Raw genomic sequence first — 22,773 nt, 5'->3', positions numbered from 1 at the left:
CAACCTGATATCCTATCAAACAAATTACACCACCTGAAAACACTGCCTAGGTAGTTTGTGGCCTAGTGTTAAAAAGTCCCTCCATGATATACGATAGTGATGGGTCCGGCAACACCGATGCGTCGGCGCATGCATAAAGCCCATGATTCTCACGAACATGGTCCAAATCGTAGCAAAAATTAAAAAACATTATATACACACAAAAACACTCACTCTTTATAAAATGGATACTAATTTTACTTTTTACTGTAAAATTATAATCTATATGCACATTTTCTAGGTATTTTTAAACATTTTATTCTAACTTTGAGCAAATAAATTCATTACCGTAACATAATTTCCATAAAGAAATTTGAAACCACAAAACCTTTTTTTTTTTCACATTTTTTGGACACCAAGGACCCTAAAATCTTTTAAGACATTCTATAGGTTGGGTTCGTGAGAATCACCCCCATAGACAAAACCCCGTATTGCTTTCAGCAAGTCACGTGACCGATACAGAAACTGTTTTGAAATGACACTGGTGTGCCAAACTGTGTATATATGGAACATAATCTGTCAACGGGATGCATTTCTCCAAAGAATTCTTGATCTTTTACGGGACAGCGTCATCCACGGAGCAGCCACGAAAGGTGTCGTAGTTTGGGACCATTTTGATCCTACATCAGAAAATAAGGTATCGGTTATCACTTCGTTGTTTCTTTTCAGTTTTTACTTGAGTCTATCTGAATCCAAATTCAGCTGAAATTGACTCTTAGTTTTTTTTGTTTTTTTTCATATTATGTTCTGCAGGTTAAATGTCGCACATGTTTGACAGAACTGTCTTATTTAAATAAATCCACCTCCTCAATGCTGAGGCATTATAGGGCCATGCATCAGAATGAAGTCCTAGATACATCTAGGATAAACTCAGGTTTTTATAAATTATTTCATATAAATTTAATTCTTTAATTTTCCTTCAAATGAATACTCCTTTTACGTTGTTTTATTATCTTTTAAGACACCTGCCTCATTCACTGTCAAAAACACCATATATTAACAGAGATTTGTACAATTTTGGGCCTGCCTATAATAAGCTGGCAAAAAGTACATTTTTAAGTGGGCCAAGTATATTTTCTGATCAGAATCAACCAAACAGAGCAAGCTTGAAAAGCTAGAGCAACATTTTATAACTTAGGACGATGATGTGCTTCAGGACTCTTTTAGGTTACTCATGAAGTAAGTAAAGATCAGTGACTTCCAGGTCTGTGAACGTGTTTCTACTGCATTCAAATTTTATAGACCCCCACTGAGTATAAGAATAAGCTCTTCTTCTGGTTCTCTAAAACAAATTTCATTAAATTTCTGAGAAGTTGAGTTGTTTGAAAAATACTGGTGGAAATATGCACCAGTGACGACCTCTATTAAAACTGTGACATCCTCTATTACAGACGACAGCTTGAAAATATTTAACTGGAGCAATGTTTGAAGTTGCCACTTACTGATAGGTCTATGTTGTTCCATTTCACACTCCAGTGCATTTTCTTTCTGATTCAGCACATTGTTTAAACATTACATGACTCATTTAGTCAAAGAGTCCTACGACTCTTCCAAGTCATAGGAATGTGTGGTCCAAAAAGAACGTCTTTCATGAGATCCACAGCAGAGGTCTGTGTGGGTCATTGTTCAGACGTGGAAGCTCTTTTCAGTTTTACATTCTTGATGGACTGCATAATATTTTCACTCAAATGGATTCAATTGAGACGCCTCCTCCCCATGCACTATTTCATCCTTACGTTGAAGCCCAGTCTCAACAGCATGTAAGTTGTCATTTTTATGCTACAATTCTTCGTCTTTTGTCCATTAAGCATCAGCAGATCTTTTGTGATTGTAACTAATTTCAACTTGTTGAGACCAGGATATTTCTCTCTGGGTTATTAAGGGATGGCCCTGGACTCAGATTTCCTTTCCTGATGCCCTTCTGTTTAAACTAAACTCTAGCTAGAAATCCTGCATTTATTGAGGATCAAGATTCATTAAGCTCATCTCACGGCGCAACAGCAATGACAGATAGATGTCTGACCCAAGTGCTCAATGAGAGGTTGGGATGATCTAACACATTTGGAGCTTGATTCTGTTTAGCAGAAGCACATAAGTGCTTTTTAAACGTTTGCACTTTCAGTTTAGATCATTCATTTTGAAACCAGAGTCTCACAAGTCCTACGCTATAATCTGATCAGAAAGGACTTAAATGATTATTTAACAAGCTTTCCCAAAGTTTGATGGGGGGAAAAAAATACACATTTATGAGTGAACTTACATTTTAATCCTCTCTGGTTAGAAGTGTATTCATTATGCGTGAAATCATACATCCACTTAATATTTACAAGAATTTCATGCTCTGTTAACATAGTCGTTCAAGTTCATTACCATTACTGTAATCTTTATTTTGCATCGTCCAAAGGTCAAAGGCAAAAGTATTTGCTTGAATTTACAACAAACAAACAACAGTATTTTAATGAGATGTTATGTGGTAGATCAACTCACACTATAGTTCATTATTTTTTTTTGTCAATCTTTTTCTCAAAATAGTTCAAGTCCAGTCAGATCACATTGAATCTCTGAGCTGATTAGGTCTTTTTGGAAAACTCACGGCTGGTTAACATCCCGGGCTGTTTGGCTATCCACATACTTTAATTGGTTTCGGCCAATAAGATGAAAGTTTGAATGGAACACATGTGATGGCATTGGATGGCATTCTTGACAAATGTGCAACATTTAGTGCCAACATTCTTTTGTAGAGTCGAGGCTGTTATTCAAATGTCACATTTTCACATTTCAACAACTCTGGACTATGTTTGGTGATTGGGTGACTTATACAGATAATTAGTTTCCCGGTGGTTTGTGTCATCTACGTAAATGGGGGATGAAAACCCCTAATTATTGGGGCCATAACAATTGCATAAAAAAGGCATAACAATCAATCAATCAATTAATCAATCAATCAATCAATCAATCAATCAATCAAGGTTGTATTTAAGGCACATTTCAGCAGCAAGGCAGTTCAAAGTGCTTTACATCATAAAAACACAAAAAAATATAAAGTCATACCTGATTTCTTTTAAAAACAACATATTCAATTTGTTGCTTCTTAAAATTATGCCCCACTTTAACCTGGTTAAATAACATATAATATATTTAGTGGCTTTACCATGACAAAACGTGAAAACATTGAAATTGCATGAAACTTTTTGCAAAGTATTGTGCAGTGCTGTTGTTTAGAAAAGAGACATTCTAAACTTCAAAGTGGCTTTTGAAGGCAACTAGTTGCAGTACAATTCATTTAAAATATTAAGATATTGGACTGATATATTAAAAAAAAAAAAAAAAAACATGCCATGCAGTTCAGATGTTAATGGAAAATGATGTGTCGTACGCACTACATGTGTTGGGTTGTTAACTGACATCCCAACGAGACATAGCCTACATAATGTCATGATTGTAACCTCTCAAAATGTGAAGAAGAAAAAAAAAACATGCATATTTACGGAATGCACAGTCTCTATTGAACAGCATTTTTTTTTTTTTAAATGCGCCGCAGCAGCATCTCCACTTCCTCCAGCAGCACTGACCGTAAACAGAACAAGGTAGCGCATGGGCAAGCCAGCAGGGAATTATTCCACATCGCATCACATCCCTGAGCATATATGGCGTCCTCTCACACCGAGCCGCGAATTTAATGTGCAGCGAATCGAGGCAGCCACCCCCGCCTCCTCTTTTTTTTTTTATCTTCTTTTTTTTTTTTTAATTTAATCATTATTTATTTAATTAATTTGCAGCCACCATCTCCCGGTCGGTGTGCTGCAGAGGGAATGATGCGGGCAGCGTGCGTCGCCGCTTCATAGGTAGAGTCTTTCTCCTTTTTTTTTTTTTCTCGAGATCAAGACGACGAATGCGGGTTCATCCCAACCCGCTGCTGCAGATACCCACAGCGGATTGCCTGATTTTATTTATTTATTTATTTATTTTTAATTCCAGGCGCATCCGCAGCTTTTCTGCGTGGTGCAAGGTGTCTTTGAACCTGAGAAGGAGAAGGATCTCCGCGATTAATCAGAGGAAGGCTCTGTTTTGACTCACGTATGTCGAGATGGTGAGTAGCCCCTAAAAAAAAAAAAATCCTCTGGTTGTTATTTTCATTTATTTGCTTCTGGTATCCAATTATTCGGCTAATTAGTAGTGATTTCTGCAGAAGGGGCAGAATGACAGAGATTCACCGATCTCCGCGTCTCATTTAACTCCTCCATTTTTAAAAAAAGATATTTAATCCACCAGACAATTTAGATCGTGCGCTTCCACCCTCCTAATGAATGGGACTTCTGTTTTCTTGTCCGTGTTTTGCAGCTCCAGACATTTTCAGCCCCATTCAGCATTACTCGGGCTTTTATTCTGGCGTTTGGGACTCAATTAACTGCGCTGTGTCAGTCGGTGCGTAGCACAATCCCGGTGATTTTCCGCTATTCGTGAACTTTACACAGTCAACCATTTTAAATAGTGTCTCGAAAGCATCACGTTTTAAAATGACCTTCACTGCTCGGTAGCTGGAGATTCATTATTCTCGTGGAGGGAGTGCAGAGTCAGGCTCAGACGTCCTGTCCGGATGCTCGTAAATCGGACACCAAGACCTGGCCTGTGTTTTGATGCACATCAGTGCGTCTCAGTTTTAGTGAACCTTTTTTTTTTTTTTTTTAATTGAGGGTATATGTCGAATTTGAAGCAACCCTGTAGCCATAATACGGGTGCAGTTGGAGGGAAGCTAAAGGGATCAGTTGAATGTGAAATAGACTCCTCAGCAGTCCATGGTGCAGGCATGCACATCTCTACACGGAGTTCTTAATCAGTGTTTATATCAAGCACCCTGCACCCAAAGTTAATGTCCAAAATGGCATAAAGGAAATTAAGCATTCAAACTGTTCTTTTTTCTTTCAGGGTTGACTTGAAGTACATCACATGTCTGATTCTTATAAGCAAAATTTAGCTGCATATGTGGCTTATTTTGAATCCACCCAGGATCACAATTATATACATAAATGCTCAAATACAATGCTAATAATATTAGGATAAATTTTCCTCATCAAACGCTGCAGAGAACTTAAATGCTTATTGTAACCAGGTTCTGGTAAGACTATGACTTCATATTCTTCTTGGTAGAATTGATAGAGAGAACGTATATATTTATATATAATACATTATATATAAGTATATTTCTTTTATATTTTATGTTATATTTTATTAGTATTTGCTATTTTGTTTCAATAGCAGTATGTCATTCCCATGTTGGTTAAATATCCCAGCTGCAGGAGGAAAGGACATGGATGACCAATAACTTTCTCAAACTACTCTTGGCACTCCGCTGCAACTCAAATCCTCAGCACTTCCTTTTTAAACCAGATTGTTGCTATTTCTCTCTCTTCCACTCTAAGAGTCAAATTTGACCCCAACTTATCATTTCAGCAACACATTCAAGAACTTTGTAAGTCTTAGTTCTTTCATCTGAACAACTCTTCCCGAACTCAACCCCTCCCCTTCTGCCTGAAAGATGCAGAGAAGCTGGTCTGTTTCCTCCAGGCTGGACTAATGGAGCACACTCCTCTGTAGGATTCCTTTAGCATTCATAGACACCAGTACATTTAGAACTCTGCTACCAGGATCCTGGTTAGGAGACACAAATATGACAACATCACTTCAATCCTCCACTCTTTCTACTGCCTCCTGTTAAAAATGAGGATTCAATGCAAGCTCTAGCTGATCGCATGCCAATGCACCAGGCTACCTGAAGAATCTCATCTAATTCCCAACAACCATGACAAACCTCTGTTCTGCAGACACTGTTTAATCCCCCGAAGCTCTAAGCTGCACACGACAGGAGGCAGAACCTTCCAGGCAGCAGATTCATGGCTGAAAGGTTGGAAGTCCTCCTTGCCATCACCCTAATCTTTAGTTCCCTCCAGAGATTATGCATGAAATTCAAGTCAGGATTCTGGTTGGGCCACTACTAAATGTAATATTACATCCAGTCAGGAGAAATGCTGGTAAAATTAAAGATGCATTTAAACTTAAATCTCCCAGCAGTTTGTGATTATCTCTGTAGTGCAACTGCTTCGGATCTAAAAAGCTAACAGTATCATATTTTTGTAAAATAAAGTCATTAACACAATCCAGCGACATAAACAATAATATGCAGCATCATTCTAACATTTTAACATGTTTTATTTCATCCTGTGGCAGAGAAGAAGTGAAGAAGTCTGATTTGGTCGAGTCGGTGAATAATGACAGTGCTCCTTCTAGTCTTCTCTAATTTTCATTCTGACTCAAAAACTGGGTCACAATTTTTCACACACTGCTTAGCTGCAACTGCACAGAATATGAGTTACAACGATGTCTGTATAGATTTTATGTGTGGGTTAAACAAAGAGACCATGCATTCAAAGAAACAGTAAAGAAGGATGAGAATCAATGCAGAATCCTGACTTAAAACATCTGAATTGGAACTAATGTAGATGCACTGTTCATATTAAGACCGATACAGTAAACCTGGAAAAGTAGGGCAAGCACTACATTGGACAGGATAATGACCTAAAAAAAACAAGGGCTTTTTATGGCAAAGAAACTGTGTCTTTAACTGGTCAAGAAAGTTGTCCTTAGAAAGGGAAACGATGAAAACAAAGAAATATTAATTTTGTTGATGAGCTGCTTCAAGAAAGGCTGAGAAAGGTGCACACTTTGATATGCTTTGGTTGGTAGCTTCATCTTTTAATCATTGGAAAATGTATTTTCTTTCTTTTCATATACTTTCACAAGTATTTAGAAATGAAACTGCAGATCAAAATAACCGATTGATGTTCCCTTTTTGTAAAAACTAGTGTTTTTAGATCCACTAAAATGACCAAAATGATTTCTATTTAATATAAGCCAGAGTAATGAGGAAGAGATTTTTTGAGATTAGGTATTAGATACCAGGAAGAAAGTTGTGGAGCTCCATTCCACAAATGGAAACAGAACTGGAGTCAACATGGACTGAAAGGCGACTCAGCAGGGGAAAAGTCAGATAGCAGTTTGCAAATACACTCAATATAAAAAAAAAACATCATGTCTGGAGACATGCCATGTAGTTTGAGGAAGCTAAAATGAAAATGCTTAGCAATAATTACAATGCTTGTATTTAGAGGGGGGGGAGAGATAAACTCTGTCTCAACCATGAAGTATGGACATGGCATCATGATCATGTGTGGTATTTTATTGTGAAGGACTGGCGCAGTTCACTAAATGTTAGGTAGAATGTTGTGTGGAAATATTAAAGCAACATCTCAAGCCAAATTCTGGTACAGACGGGTCTTCTAAGATAGTTGCTATGTTAGGCCTTACATCACCTGCCGAACCTCCCAGGTTCAGAAGACGTTTTTATCTTTAGTCGCATTGATTACTGCAACAGTGCCTTCAGAGGTCTGCCTAAAAAATCAGTCAGACAGCTGCCGCTGATCCAGAACACTGCTGCTCGCGTTCTCACTAAAAATCAGGAAGACAGAGCACACAACACCCCAGTTCTAAAATCCTTATGATGGCTCTATAGATGGCTGCTGTTTGTCTATAAATCACTGAACAGCTTAGCACCAAAATACATTTGAGCTCTTTGTCATTGTAGCACTTTGGTCTGCTCTGCATCGCCGGAACCAGAACCAGAACCAAACACGGAGAAGCAACATTCAGCTTCTATGTGCTTCAAATCTAGAACAAACTTTGAAAAAACACACAGTTCCTTTAGATCAAGGCTAAAAAGTTGCTTTTAAAGAGTTGCTTTTGACCCACAATCACTGGAACATTGACCAACATATTTGATGCGCGCTGATTTATTTGATGATTGTCAAAATGTAATGTTTGTTACTGGTTTCACAATTGGTGACTGTATGATGTTCCTATGATGTGAAACACTTTTAATTGCCTTGTTGCTGAAATGTACTACACAAATAAACTTTACTTTACTAAATGTATACCGAACCTATTCATACAACCAAATTAGTTACAAACTGACCAATGTTTTGGAGGCGCCATCACAAAACCTTGACCTCTGAACCCTGACAAATGTGTGTGAACAAGGTAGCCTAGAAACCTTTAACAGAAGTTCAGTCAGAAGGAATGGGCCAAAGTTTCAGCAAACGATATGAGAAAATTATGGAAAGTTCCCAAAACGTTTGACCCAAGTTATGCAATTTGAAATGTAATACTACTAAATTAGAGATTATAACCTCTTAACTGCAAGAATAAAAAGAAAAATATCTATTATTCTGGAATTTAGCAAATGGAATCAATCTGAGTGTATGTATGTAAAAAAAAAAAAAAAAATTGCATTATTGCATGTGTTTCAACCCAGGTTTTAAATAAAATTCAAATTTTCCTATTTACCCTGGAAAAACTGTATTTAAATGGTCTCAATGTTGACAGTGGCTTGTAGCAGTGAGGATGCACAAAGTATGTAAGAACTATTAATCTTTGATATATGTTTGTGTTTGCAAAGGACCACAGCATTTGCATTTCTGGCATTTCGACGTGAGGAAATCTTTTTTTCACGTTTTTATCTTCATCACAGCAGTGTCCCTGAGTGCAGAGGAACTGTAAAAGTTATCAGTGCTGCTCTTGTTAAACTGCTTTGTTTGTTTTTCTTAAGAGCTGATTGTGCATGTGTATAGATAGTGCAGAAACAGAACTGGATGGTCCTAGGGATGTGAACTGAAATGCAAATCTTGCAACTACACACTGAGATAATACATCTGGAGCATAGTGTTATTAAGAACTCTGGCATCAGCATTCTACATGTGCAGTGAATACAGAATATATAACCTGTGAATACATTGTAAAATAATATCACTTCCTTGAAAATTAATGCTTACTCTTTTCTCTCTTGCTGTTTTGTTGCAGTGACAAGCTGAGTTTAAGCCCTGTAATTACATTTGTCTGACTGTTAGCATGAACATGTTGAATCAGTGATAAATAATCATTAACATGTTGAATCAGTGATAAATAATCATTAACATGATGAATCAGTGATAAATAATCATTAACATGTTGAATCAGTGATAAATAATCATTAACATGTTGAATCAGTGATAAATAATCATTAACATGTTGAATCAGTGATAAATAATCATTAACATGTTGAATCAGTGATAAATAATCATTAACATGTTGAATCAGTGATAAATAATCATTAACATGTTGAATCAGTGATAAATAATCATTAACATGATGAATCAGTGATAAATAATCATTAACATGTTGAATCAGTGATAAATAATCATTAACATGTTGAATCAGTGATAAATAATCATTAACATGTTGAATCAGTGATAAATAATCATTAACATGATGAATCAGTGATAAATAATCATTAACATGTTGAATCAGTGATAAATAATCATTAACATGTTGAATCAGTGATAAATAATCATTAACATGATGAATCAGTGATAAATAATCATTAACATGTTATATCAGTTATAAATAATCATTAACATGTTATATCAGTGATAAATAATCATTAACATGTTATACCAGTTATAAATAATCATTAACATGTTATATCAGTGATGAATAATCATTAACATGTTATACCAGTTATAAATAATCATTAACATGTTATACCAGTTATAAATAATCATTAACATGTTGTATCAGTTATAAATAATCATTAACATGTTGAATCAGTGATAAATAATCATTAACATGTTATACCAGTTATAAATAATCATTAACATGTTGTATCAGTGATAAATAATCATTAACATGTTATACCAGTTATAAATAATCATTAACATGTTATATCAGTGATAAATAATCATTAACATGTTGTATCAGTGATAAATAATCATTAACATGTTATACCAGTTATAAATAATCATTAACATGTTGTATCAGTGATAAATAATCATTAACATGTTGTATCAGTGATAAATAATCATTAACATGTTATACCAGTTATAAATAATCATTAACATGTTATATCAGTGATAAATAATCATTAACATGTTATACCAGTGATAAATAATCATTAACATGTTATACCAGTTATAAATAATCATTAACATGTTGTATCAGTGATAAATAATCATTAACATGTTGTATCAGTGATAAATAATCATTAACATGTTATACCAGTTATAAATAATCATTAACATGTTATATCAGTGATAAATAATCATTAACATGTTGTATCAGTGATAAATAATCATTAACATGTTATACCAGTTATAAATAATCATTAACATGTTATATCAGTGATAAATAATCATTAACATGTTATACCAGTTATAAATAATCATTAACATGTTATATCAGTGATAAATAATCATTAACATGTTGTATCAGTGATAAATAATCATTAACATGTTATATCAGTGATAAATAATCATTAACATGTTGTATCAGTGATAAATAATCATTAACATGTTATACCAGTTATAAATAATCATTAACATGTTATATCAGTGATAAATAATCATTAACATGTTATACCAGTTATAAATAATCATTAACATGTTATATCAGTGATAAATAATCATTAACATGTTATATCAGTGATAAATAATCATTAACATGTTGTATCAGTGATAAATAATCATTAACATGTTGTATCAGTGATAATCATTAACATGTTATACCAGTTATAAATAATCATTAACATGTTATACCAGTGATAAATAATCATTAACATGTTGTATCAGTGATAAATAATCATTAACATGTTATATCAGTGATAAATAATCATTAACATGTTGTATCAGTGATAAATAATCATTAACATGTTATACCAGTTATAAATAATCATTAACATGTTGTATCAGTGATAAATAATCATTAACATGTTGTATCAGTGATAAATAATCATTAACATGTTATATCAGTGATAAATAATCATTAACATGTTATATCAGTGATAAATAATCATTAACATGTTGTATCAGTGATAAATAATCATTAACATGTTGTATCAGTGATAATCATTAACATGTTATACCAGTTATAAATAATCATTAACATGTTATACCAGTGATAAATAATCATTAACATGTTGTATCAGTGATAAATAATCATTAACATGTTATATCAGTGATAAATAATCATTAACATGTTGTATCAGTGATAAATAATCATTAACATGTTGTATCAGTGATAAATAATCATTAACATGTTATACCAGTTATAAATAATCATTAACATGTTATATCAGTGATAAATAATCATTAACATGTTATACCAGTTATAAATAATCATTAACATGTTATATCAGTGATAAATAATCATTAACATGTTATACCAGTTATAAATAATCATTAACATGTTATATCAGTGATAAATAATCATTAACATGTTGTATCAGTGATAAATAATCATTAACATGTTATATCAGTGATAAATAATCATTAACATGTTATATCAGTGATAAATAATCATTAACATGTTATATCAGTGATAAATAATCATTAACATGTTATACCAGTTATAAATAATCATTAACATGTTATATCAGTGATAAATAATCATTAACATGTTATACCAGTTATAAATAATCATTAACATGTTATATCAGTGATAAATAATCATTAACATGTTGTATCAGTGATAAATAATCATGTTGGGAACTGGGGTTTTTGTTCCCTTTTTGTGGGTTTTTTTCTGTTCTCCCTGTTGGTCTGTGGCTCCTCCCTTCATCCACCAGATGTCACTAGAGGCTGTCTTCCTGGAAGGGCGTACCTGTGGTTCAAGCACACCTATGTTTCATTATCCAATCATCCTGAGGCTTAAGAGGAGCGGATGGTCTGCACTTCTTTGCCTGAATATTAGCCAGTAACGGTACTCTGAGCCCTCCTGAGTGTACTCTCTGAGAAGATCTCTTTGTAATTGTTGCTTCCTTGTTCTCAGGTTTTTTCCTCGTGACACCGTGTATTCTCCTTGAGAAGACCTCGTTCTGGCTTTCGGGATTTCCTCTCCTCGTGACACCGTGGATTATTACCCACTGGTTGCCCGAGTCCCATCTTCACCTCCTCCGTTCGATCACAAACTGCTCCTGGATTCCCCAGCTGGCAGTCGGACTGCTCCTCTGTCTTCCTCCACGCCTGTACCTACCTGTCTGCCCTCCTCAGCAGCCTCCACCTTTCCACACGGAACCTCCCCAATCGAGCCATCCTCTGGAACCCTGATCACCTTCTAGACCCACACAAAGGAATCATAACCCCGAGGTGTACATGTAAGTACAAGTAAGATCAGTCTTGAACATTTTTTGATGCTCTCATCTTCGACAGCCACAAACTCACCATCTCCCTTTACTGTCCTTCAGTGTACCGACGATTCCGTGAATCTGCCCCAGGGATTATTCTCACCCGACCTCTCTTGCCTTATTGTATTAATAAACATCCTCTAACTGATTCCTGCTCTCCTGTGGTGTTCTGCATGTGGGTTAGAAAACTGGAACTAAACATGGCAAACCAGAAACAAATCCAGATGTTCAAGTTCTGAAAAATTCCTAGAATTGAACACCTATAGCCCTGCGACAGACTGGCGACCTGTCCAGGGTGTACCCCGCCTCCCGCCTGGAACGTAGCTGGAGATAGGCACCAGCAACCCTCCCGACCCCATTAGGGACAAGGGTGCACAGAAAATGGATGGATGGATGGATGGATGAACACCTATAAATAAAAGTCCTATAAAAATGGGGTTATGTGGTAAAACAGGTCATTGTTTTCTACTGAAATAATATGTGTGAGAAAGGAAAGTGTTTATTATATTTAGAATTTTGTTTGTGTAAGGTCAAGAAAGTGAATAAAAAAATGGAACAAATATGCAAAGGTCAAGCACTTCATTGATGACAATGTTTTGTGTCTAAAAAAAAAACGAAAAGAAAAGACAACCCTCGAGAAAAGATATGACTCTATATCTGACATGTATCCTCTGTTTCAAGGTGTTGGACAAGCGTCTGCTGAAGGGTGGTTCCCATCAGGTAGCGCTGCCTCTCTTTCCCTGTAGTATCGGGTGTGGACGACGATGAGGATGTTCCTGAATAGATACAGACAGACCGAGCATCGTCCTCAACGCAGTCTCAAACAGACGAAACTTTCCAGAAGCCGGAGAATTATTATCAATTCAGACGACGCTCTGAGAGGCAGCGTTCACCTTCCTCTTCTGACAACGAACGTAAGAGAGAAGGTGAGGCATCAACACAATCTTCTTCTGCAGACCTGTACTCTTCTGTAAAACACAGCCAGACCATGCGATAGATGATTTCTCATTTCTAAGCTGTCTTCTTTAGCATTTGCACAGTTAATTGTTATAAAAATGCAAGTAATTTGGTTTACTTCATTTTACACAAGAAATCTTTTCAAAACTTAGCCCTATCTAAACTAGTGTACAGCTAGATCACATTTCATTGGAGATTAAGATAGGATTTCATTGCAGTTAAGTCAAATTGGCATCGAATGTACGTAAGTGTCATAACATTTTACAATGAGGAAAATATTTTGAGTGCATGCCAAAAGGGGAACAAAATGTGTCGACAATAGAATATTTTATGAACATCCTATAATTTCTGAGAAATGCACCGATGGAAAAGGAAAGCACAGTGTTTGTCCCTGGTTGGAAAAACCAGAACAGAAAGCTCAAGTGGTCGACCCAAAAACAATGATGTCTCCTTACCACCGTCATCAACTCCTGGATTTTTTAATCCCTCACAGCATCAAATGTTTTAGTCCTACATTTCTGTAAATTTTCTTTTTATTTTGTCCTTTCATACAGACATTAGATCTGTTTGTTGTGGTTGTTGTGCATCACAAAGCTTTCAACACTCAGCAACCTGATGGGAGAACCAAACTTGTTACGGTTATGGAGTGATGCTGCAAAGCTAGTGACATACAGTACAGATTGCCCCAGGCTTAAACGCGATAGGGTTGGAATTAGATTCCCAATCATAATGAAATGGATCGAAGAAAGCAGAAAAATGCACATACTATGATTATCAATGTAAAATTTTATGATATTTAAAGATTCAGGAGGTTATCTGTTGAAGATTAGTGGTAATATTACCCTTGTTTACTTTGTTCGACAATCTGTTTTAAATCCTTTTTGCCTGGCAGAGGTATTTTAAAAGTGTGTCCATGTTTTAGGTGTTCTTAATAAATGTCAAAGATATCTTCTCAGAAGGAAAAGTTTTATTTGAGAAGCAAAATTCATTTTAGTTTCAAGTCCAAAGCTATTCACGGGTGCAAACATTAGAGTCACTCTTCTGTTTACTCTGTTGAGATATTGCTCATGAAGATTTTCTGCTGACAGTAAGATATAATGGTCTAAATGAAGCAGGAGAAGAAGAACAACACAAGAAAAATGCTGTTCTCTCACACCATCCTTTTTTTATTTTCTTCATTTTCATTTTCATTGATTAGAGAAGCAGTGCTTTCACGATCTTAAACTCTAACATGGAATACCCAGACATATGTTTTAGCATTCATTGCCATAATGACAAAACCATCTTCCTGAGTTGCATATTCCCAAACTAAACAGGAAGTTTATGCTCTAAACCAATGATCACGTTGTATTTGAGATGATTATTTGGATCAAGCTAATTTTCTAGTGTTCAGCATTTTTAAATTTACAACCACAAAGCTGATTTCAACACTGAAAACGCTGCAGAAATTCCCAACAAGTGCTTATTGAGGTTCTTTATGTGTCAAAAATTTCTTGTACTTCCTTTGTCAAGGTCAAGGCATGGGACTGCATGAAAGGAGAAGAAAGCATCAGACCAAGTGTCAGGTTCAAAACAACCTAAACCATCAATAATAACATAAAGAGGAAGGACAAGAGAGTTAGATTTCTTATACTCGCGAGGAGAACGGACAGAGACGTACTCGGTTACAATCTCTACCCACTCTGAAGTACGTCCTGCAGAGTCCTCTCTTTTTATTTCCTTAGGGCGGTCTCTAGTTACATAGCTTATTCGGTTATCTTGAGTTAATTACATAGTGTTGCTGTTTCTTCTGTTCTCTTGAGGCACAGGTGTGTTGCACCTGCGGGATGATGTAGTGCAGTATGCAAAGTGAAGAGTTCAGTTCCCGTTTGTTTCCTTACACAGGCGATTGAGATCAGTTCCCGTTTGTTTCCTTACACAGGCGATTGAGATCAGTTCCCGTTTGTTTCCTTACACAGGCGATTGAGATCAGTTCCCGTTTGTTTCCTTCTGTAGTTACAGTACAGGAACTGATGAAGTTACAGAACAAAGATGACATGCAAAACAACAATCACTTGATTTTCTGCATTACTGTCATGGGATATAACACAATAAGTAAGGTTGTTTTAGTCTTTTGTATCACATCTGAAGGCAGGTTACTGTCCCATGCAGTAGCAACCCATGAGATTAAAACCTCAGCAAATCGAAAGACAAATTTTATGAATGATGGATCTGAAACAAAGCTGCTGTTTTTATTCAGTGCGTATTTACTCTGATGAAATGAAATGGTTATGTTCTGCATTAGTCATGGCAACACATTTCAAAACATAAGAGGCTAAACTGGTCAAATTCATTGGTGTACAAATATGTAGTCATAGCAGATGGAAAGTGTCTTCATCTTCGTATCATCATAAATAACATACATTTCGAATCCTACAAGGATGTCCAAAACCATTTACCATTTATAGCAGTCAGTAGGCACAACAATGTTCCAGTTTGTGAGACCTGAGCCTATGACAGCTTAAAGTGATTTCTGTTACAAATCTCACAGGAGCTAAACAACACTTGGATTAAAATAATCACTTCAGCTTGTAAAATGTTTGGTTCCAACAAGCAATCCGTATATTTTAAAGGTTTAGCTTGGCTCTACAATATAGTTTGTCATTTTTACATGCTTATCTGTATGTTTATCAAACTCCTACATGATAAGCTTCAGCTTATTATACTGTCAGGACGTTGTGGCAGTATAATATGCAACATTTGTTGCATATTATACTGTCACAATGTCCTGACAATGGATAATCTGTGAAAAAAATCCAAGGTCCTCTGCCTCCTACCTGTGGTACTGCCATAACAAAAAAAAGAGCCAGGAAGAGTGTCTTATCAGTGTCAATCATACCCAAGTGGGAGGGTTTTACTTACCGCAGCTTTAATGGAAAGATTGTTTTAACTGCATGGTTGAATGAAAAGGCTATGTATATAAATGTATGAGTATTTACACTGAACACAGTAATAGGCCAAGGTGAGTACCAATAACATCACTAAATCAAAGTACACGTCCAAAGATGCAATCACAAATATAGCAGGTCAGGTTAAAATGTACATGTCCTTTATGTTTGATCAGATCATAATCATAATTGTATTGACCTCTTTAGGTCACCAAGGACCTGTTTTATTCTTCTAATGTATTGCAGATGGCAATACATTAGGATAGCAGCGAATCAGCCCCTCGACATGATTCCACCACGACTATGTTTCAAAGTTCACAACCTCATTGTTTCCTCTCAACATTCTTGTCATTTTTTTGCCTAGTAATCCAAGCTTTGTCTGCAAATAAATATTAGTGTATTTGGGCTTATATGTAATATTTTGCTCTGAAATTTGAATTTGACTACTTAATCCTGTTTTCTTCTTTTTTTAGTCTCTAATGTTTTATGTTATAAAATCACTCAAGCCTAGAAAAATAACTCAAACACATTCATTAAATGTGAGAATTTATATTACTTTCATGGAAAACTGTAAGTGTCTGTGGATCTTTGACCATAACTGTGTCTCTGCATGTTGGTTATACACAATTTATAGAGGTTTTTTTCCCCTATAAACTTTTAATCTGTACTTTCTCTTTATCTTTTTCAATGTCCTTGTGAAGAAAGTATCCCTAGGAAGACCTGCTGAGTCAAGACCAGTCAAACCTCTTTAGGTCATCAAGGATGTGTTTCATTCTTCTAAAGTTCAAAGAAGCATCTCTCACTGCGGACCATCCGATTAATTGAAAGAGCACAGATTCATAAAGGGCTTTGTGTGGATCTCAGCATGCTGCCAACAGGTCTGTAAAGCAAAGTGATTGAAGAAGCATCACTGCTCAGAGTTACTCCATAATATCTAATGCGTTGCGCTATGCAGGATACATTTTCAAGACAGCTTTCATTCAGTAGAGAGTGAAATGAATGAATACAAAAACGGAGACAAATCTTGATATTGAAACCTTTTGATTGTGTTTTCTTTTTCTCTCTTTTCTGTGCTCTTCTCAGGACAGAGCAAGCCATCTGGAACTTTTCACAAAATCCTTCGACCGCTTCTGTTCAGTATTTTTATTCTCGGATGTTTTGTGACTGCCTTCTTGATGTATTTTAAGCCATCCACCAGCTGGCTAAATGGTCCATTAGAGTCATCTGATTCCTCAAATCATGTCAAGCATGTCTTTGCAAAGAGTGACAAAAACATGACTACAGTTCTTGTTTGGCTGTGGCCCTTTGGACAAACCTATGAAATGAACATCTGCAGCTCTGACTTCAACATCGAGGGCTGCTTCATCACAGCGGATAAAAACTTCTACAACAAATCGGACGGGGTCGTCATCCATCACAGAGACATTGCTGGGGACTTGTCCAACTTGCCGACATCCCAGCGTCCCCCGTTCCAGAAATGGATCTGGATGAACTTGGAGTCGCCGTCGCATTCAGCCCAGCTTCCTGGGATTAATAACTTCTTCAATCTGACTCTCAATTACCGTCAGGATTCTGACATCCAAGTGCCTTATGGGTCTATTGTAGCAGCAGATACTGTGGAGGACTTTGTACCACCAAGCAAAAGCAAACTGGTCTGCTGGATCGTCAGCAACTGGAATCCAGAACATGTACGAGTGAAATATTACAACGAGTTGTACAAATACATTGAAGTTCATGCGTATGGACATGCATTTGGGGAGTACGTCGCTGACAAAGATTACATCCCTACTATGGCCAGTTGTAAGTTTTATTTGTCCTTTGAGAACTCAATCCACAAGGACTACATCACTGAAAAACTATACATCCCCCTCTCTGTGGGCACAGTGCCTGTGGTTCTTGGCCCAACCAGAGAAAACTATGAGAACTTTGTGCAAGGAGATGCTTTTGTCCATGTGGATGATTTCAGCTCACCCAAAGAGCTGGCTGACTATCTGCTTCTTCTGGACAAGAACGAAGAACTGTACCTTGGGTACTTTAAATGGAGACGGCACTTTAAAGTAAACAGAGCCCATTTCTGGGCAGAGCACACATGTAAGGCCTGTGATTACCTGAGACAACACAAAGAATACAGGTCATTCAATAACCTTAACAAGTGGTACTGGGGCTGATGGTGCTTAGATGGACTATGCAGAACTCATCACCTCTATAAGGTGGGACTCAGCACACAGAAAAAAAAACAATTACTTGGTGAGACAAACATTAAGTTAAAAATTTAGATGTAATATTTAATTCAGGCCTTTTTGAAATACCATCTCATTTGTGATTGTGAAGATGTCACCTATGCAGAGCACTGAAATCAAATGTGAAGGTAGTTTAACACTGTCGTGAATAATTTTGGAAATCTGTAGATGTCTTTAAACATTCTTTGACGTTTACATTTGCACTGCAGATCTAAAAGAGGCTTCTCTTTACATTTTGTGAAGAATGATCAATAATCGTAGTAGTAATTACTTTCAGCGGGCATGTCATTAAGAGCTTGGTTTCTGTAGTTGGTACCAAGAAATAAATGATGTGAATTGGATTTTATTTAGAAGGTTCCCTTGCAGCCTGAACAACCATCATTTTCAGCATTGTCCAAGTCTTGACATGAATTTAAAAAATAAGTAAGTAGTATGGCGACTATCTTACCTTCCTCTCTTCTTACCTTCTTTTTCTGCTTAACTTCTTGTTTCATTCTATCCTTCAACACTTCCGTGTTTACGTAAATCTTTTTTTTTACTTCTTGTATTCTAAGTCCTCCTTTTCTTTCCTTTATCCCTTCACTCTTCCATCTCTTTTGTACTTCCTTCATTTTCTATGATCTTCCCTCTGCCCCTCTTCCTTCCTTTCCTTTTCCTTTCTTCTTAACTGAGGCTCAGTTTCCATGGCCTTCTGACTATTTCCTCTTATGTTTAAATCCAAATACCCAACAGCAAAGAAAAGATACAGCTCTAAGGGGTTACAGAAGGAAATGAACAAAATTTTGCGGTAAATCCTTTGAACATTAAGCCACTACACTCAGGAATCATTTCATCCCTATTAAAATGGTAACAACAACCAAACACACAAATTTGACTTCTCTGAAAACACACCAAACACACCTTTTGTTTTCACACCAAAAGGTCAACATTTATCAGGACCTAAACGCATACTGATTACTTTCCAAACTAAATGTGACAAATTCTGAGACAGCTGTCTAAACGTCTTTTTAATGGCATCACCAAATTAATCACAGAACTGATGATGTCACGACAACATGAACCAACATTTGTGTTTGTTTTGTCTATTTTTAAAGAAAATGATGTCCCATCAGCTTATCCCTGTGATTATGAACATCTTTGTTAGCCTCTTTGTCAGCCAGTTTTGTCACAGCCGATATAAATCAGGCTGCTTTCGGTAACAACTAGGCCAAAGGTAGTATAACTCCAGGAAATGCAAAGCCTATGAGATGGCATGACTAAACTTTTGTAAAAAAAAACAAAAGACAGTCTTTAACCCGCCTGGACCTCTTCAAAACCAAATAATGTGTTAACGCTAAAAGTCAAGACTAATTCGTAGTCCAGCAGTATGTCAAGTTATGAAAAGCCTAAATTCTCTAAACTAATTTCAGTTCAGGTAAGGGACTTCTTTTTTGCAATATGAACTAACTTTTGAATTAAAAATACACTCTAAAAAGATCAGCTGCAACATTCACCTCACTGTAGCCAACATCTCAGCTTACAGCAGCAGATAGTCAATCCGTTCCAAAGGAGCCTCCAACTACTCGATACTGAAGAGCATAAAGTCTCAGTGCTGAATAAAAGTCCCTATACACTGAGCAGAAAGTGTCACCTTTTTAAATTTATTTATTTTTTACAAACCCCACCAACTTGAAATAATTACATGATTGGTTGATTTTACTATTTGTAACCGCTCACAGGTGACTAGCATTGGAATAGTCCTCTGGATTTTCTCGAGGGTTCGACCAATCACAAAGCTGTTGAGGTCCTTTTATCTACCTAGCAACAGAGCCGGATGACTTCTGACTACTCGCTGCTTTCAAATAAACCTGGAAATTTTGACCCTTACCCTAAGTTGCTCTTACTCTTAACAACATTTAAATTGCAAAATAATCCACTTATGAATGCAGGATTTTATTTCTGATGATCAGAAGTTCTTTACAAAGTGTCCATTTATTTTTATTTCAATAATTTATTAGGCCCTTTGAGAGAAACTTAGAGGGTCCTGATGGGTCGTCTGTTGTAATGATGTCTATTGTGGATTATGATGCACCTGCTCTGTTTTCTCATAGAGCAGGTGCAGAAGATGAAAAAACAAAATCAAAACATGGCTGAGTCAATATGCCATGCTTCTCTGCAATTTCAAAATAAAGCCTCAAATATTTATTTGTAAAGTTAAATATTTATTTTTAAATGGAAGTTTTTCCAAAACCATTTTCTTCTGAATTAAAAATATTTAATAGATCATCCATATTTCTTTTCTGTGACTCATCGGAGAGTGCGTAATTGAAAGCGGGTTTTGCGGGGCTCTTTGTTCCTCTGTTGCATGTAGCACTACATAACAATTAAGATCACATTATCACAGTAATAGAATTATATTACTTTTAGATCTCCTTTGAAAAGCTGTAAATTGGATTCCATCACCACCCATCATCAATGTTTGGACATTGTGTTTTTTCATTTAAGTTTTAATTCTGAGCAAAAACCATGTGAACATTTTATGCAAGTTGAACTGGCAGCTCTCTATTGGGTCAAAGCCTGAAATATATATTTTTTGTGTGAGTTGAATACTTCTTCATTGTCACTGGGACCAGCGTGTAAAGTATCATGAGCTCAGTTTTATACCTCACTCTGGAAACTAAAATCAATATTGAAGCAAGTGCATACGTGACATAAACTGAAGGGTTCAACTTGATAAAACGGGGCTGTGGCATGAGATTATCAATCCAACTCCATTAGCGAAAGAACAGCATAATATGTTGTAAATATTTTAAAAATTCAAATGTCTTTATAACAGTGGTAAGACGCTGAATAAAATTCTACTGTATTCTTGTGGGCGATGTTTTGATGAATTAAGAGGCTAAACACTGAGGTAAACAGTCGGAAACACTTGAAGTAAAAATACAGATCAGAGACGATGCTTGTAGTGCCGGGGAATGGGAGCATGTGTGTGTGTGTGTTTATTTTTCTTTTTCATTCAAATGGTTTTGGATCAGGTGGAAATCCTGTTGGCATCACGTCCGAAAGAAAGGTGTGCCAAAAATGCAGCCCAGATATAGCACTTTTATTTATGTAAAGTTGTGTAACTCACTGTGCTTATGGGTTGTCTTAAATGGAGCTGTTTGAGTTTATCAGCAAGCCTGTCCAACAGATGCTTTTGTTTACGGTTTTATAATGTATAGTTCTTTCTCCTTTATGAACATGGAGCTTTGTTGTCCAGTGTGGTTGGTAATTTTGCACAAATGGGGTTTCTGTTGTGAATGTTGTTTGTCCCATTCATCCTTTCTTCTTTTCAGATACAGCGAGCTGTAGATTGTCTGTTCAGGATTGGAAGGCAAATCAGGAATTATCTTGTTAATTTGCAGGTACAGAGATCAAAAAACATCTTGTACTATGAATGGGATTAAATCTCTTATGTGTGGTTTCTACTGAAATTACAAAAAAAAAAAAAAAATCTGCCAGTTTACTGAGACATTTAGTGAGTCAGAACAAGTTTTTTGCCAAATCATTGTATTTTGCCAAATGTGTTCTAACTATAGATGTCTACTAGTATAATGGAGAGAATAAAGATATGGAGAAATGAATAAACCTCAATGGTGTGACCTAATGTTATACTAGAACCAAATATTTACACACACTGTAAAATAAGACACACAAAATAAAACAAACTAGACTCGTCCTATTTTAAACCAGTTAGAAAAACTATTTCTATTTGCTAAATGCCAGAAAATAGAGAAACATGTTGAGAATAAATTTTTCTTCAAAGAAAGTGCTCTGAGTGCTTAAGAACAGACTTCTAGGTCAAACTTAAGTTCGACTGTTTTTGTTTTGTTTTTTTACTTTGGATTCTAATTCCAATGACAGAAAGTTTTACTCCCAGAGAATTAAGCACTATGCAGACACACACACACACACACATAAATTTCTTGCCGGCTCCAAGGGGGAGGTGGGGACTCAAACCCGCTCCTCTCTTGGATATTTAATTTCTTTTTTTAGACGAGAAAAACAGAGTAAAAACACCTACTATCTGCCTTTAGATAGTTACTTTCTTTCTATTAAAGGTGAAAAAAAGAGTAAAAATACCTATTTTAATTATATACCCATAATTTTAGGGACTTTAACCCAATTAATAGCGCTTTTTCAACTTTGTCTTGTCCGGTTGGATCTCGTCAATCTGCCGTTGTCAGACAAAGTCGGACATAGGGCGCTGACCAAAGGAAGAAGTTACTTCCTGGGACTTTGTTTCCAAGTCCTGTTGACTCTGGCCGTGCACGATTTTCATCACGTCGTTCTTCGTCTGTCAGCAAACGGGTATGTTGAGATCCGG

The 22,773-nt window shown here is 36.1% G+C and overlaps 1 protein-coding gene across 1 annotated transcript; it reads left to right on the top strand.

Annotated features, from left to right (window-relative positions):
* Positions 1–3,643: 3,643 nt before the first annotated feature.
* fut9a (fucosyltransferase 9a) lies at positions 3,644–22,034 on the top strand. Its single transcript, XM_028000200.1, has 6 exons — positions 3,644–3,884; positions 4,018–4,129; positions 11,747–12,274; positions 12,986–13,230; positions 16,890–17,066; positions 17,272–22,034. The coding sequence occupies exons 5-6, from the start codon at positions 17,054–17,056 to the stop codon at positions 18,354–18,356; spliced, it is 1,098 nt and encodes a 365-aa protein (XP_027856001.1). The 5' UTR covers positions 3,644–3,884; positions 4,018–4,129; positions 11,747–12,274; positions 12,986–13,230; positions 16,890–17,053; the 3' UTR covers positions 18,357–22,034.
* Positions 22,035–22,773: the final 739 nt, after the last annotated feature.

This window comes from Xiphophorus couchianus, chromosome 19, assembly GCF_001444195.1.
Source record: "Xiphophorus couchianus chromosome 19, X_couchianus-1.0, whole genome shotgun sequence".
Taxonomy (NCBI): domain Eukaryota; kingdom Metazoa; phylum Chordata; class Actinopteri; order Cyprinodontiformes; family Poeciliidae; genus Xiphophorus; species Xiphophorus couchianus.
This window is presented reverse-complemented; position numbering and strand designations above follow the sequence as displayed.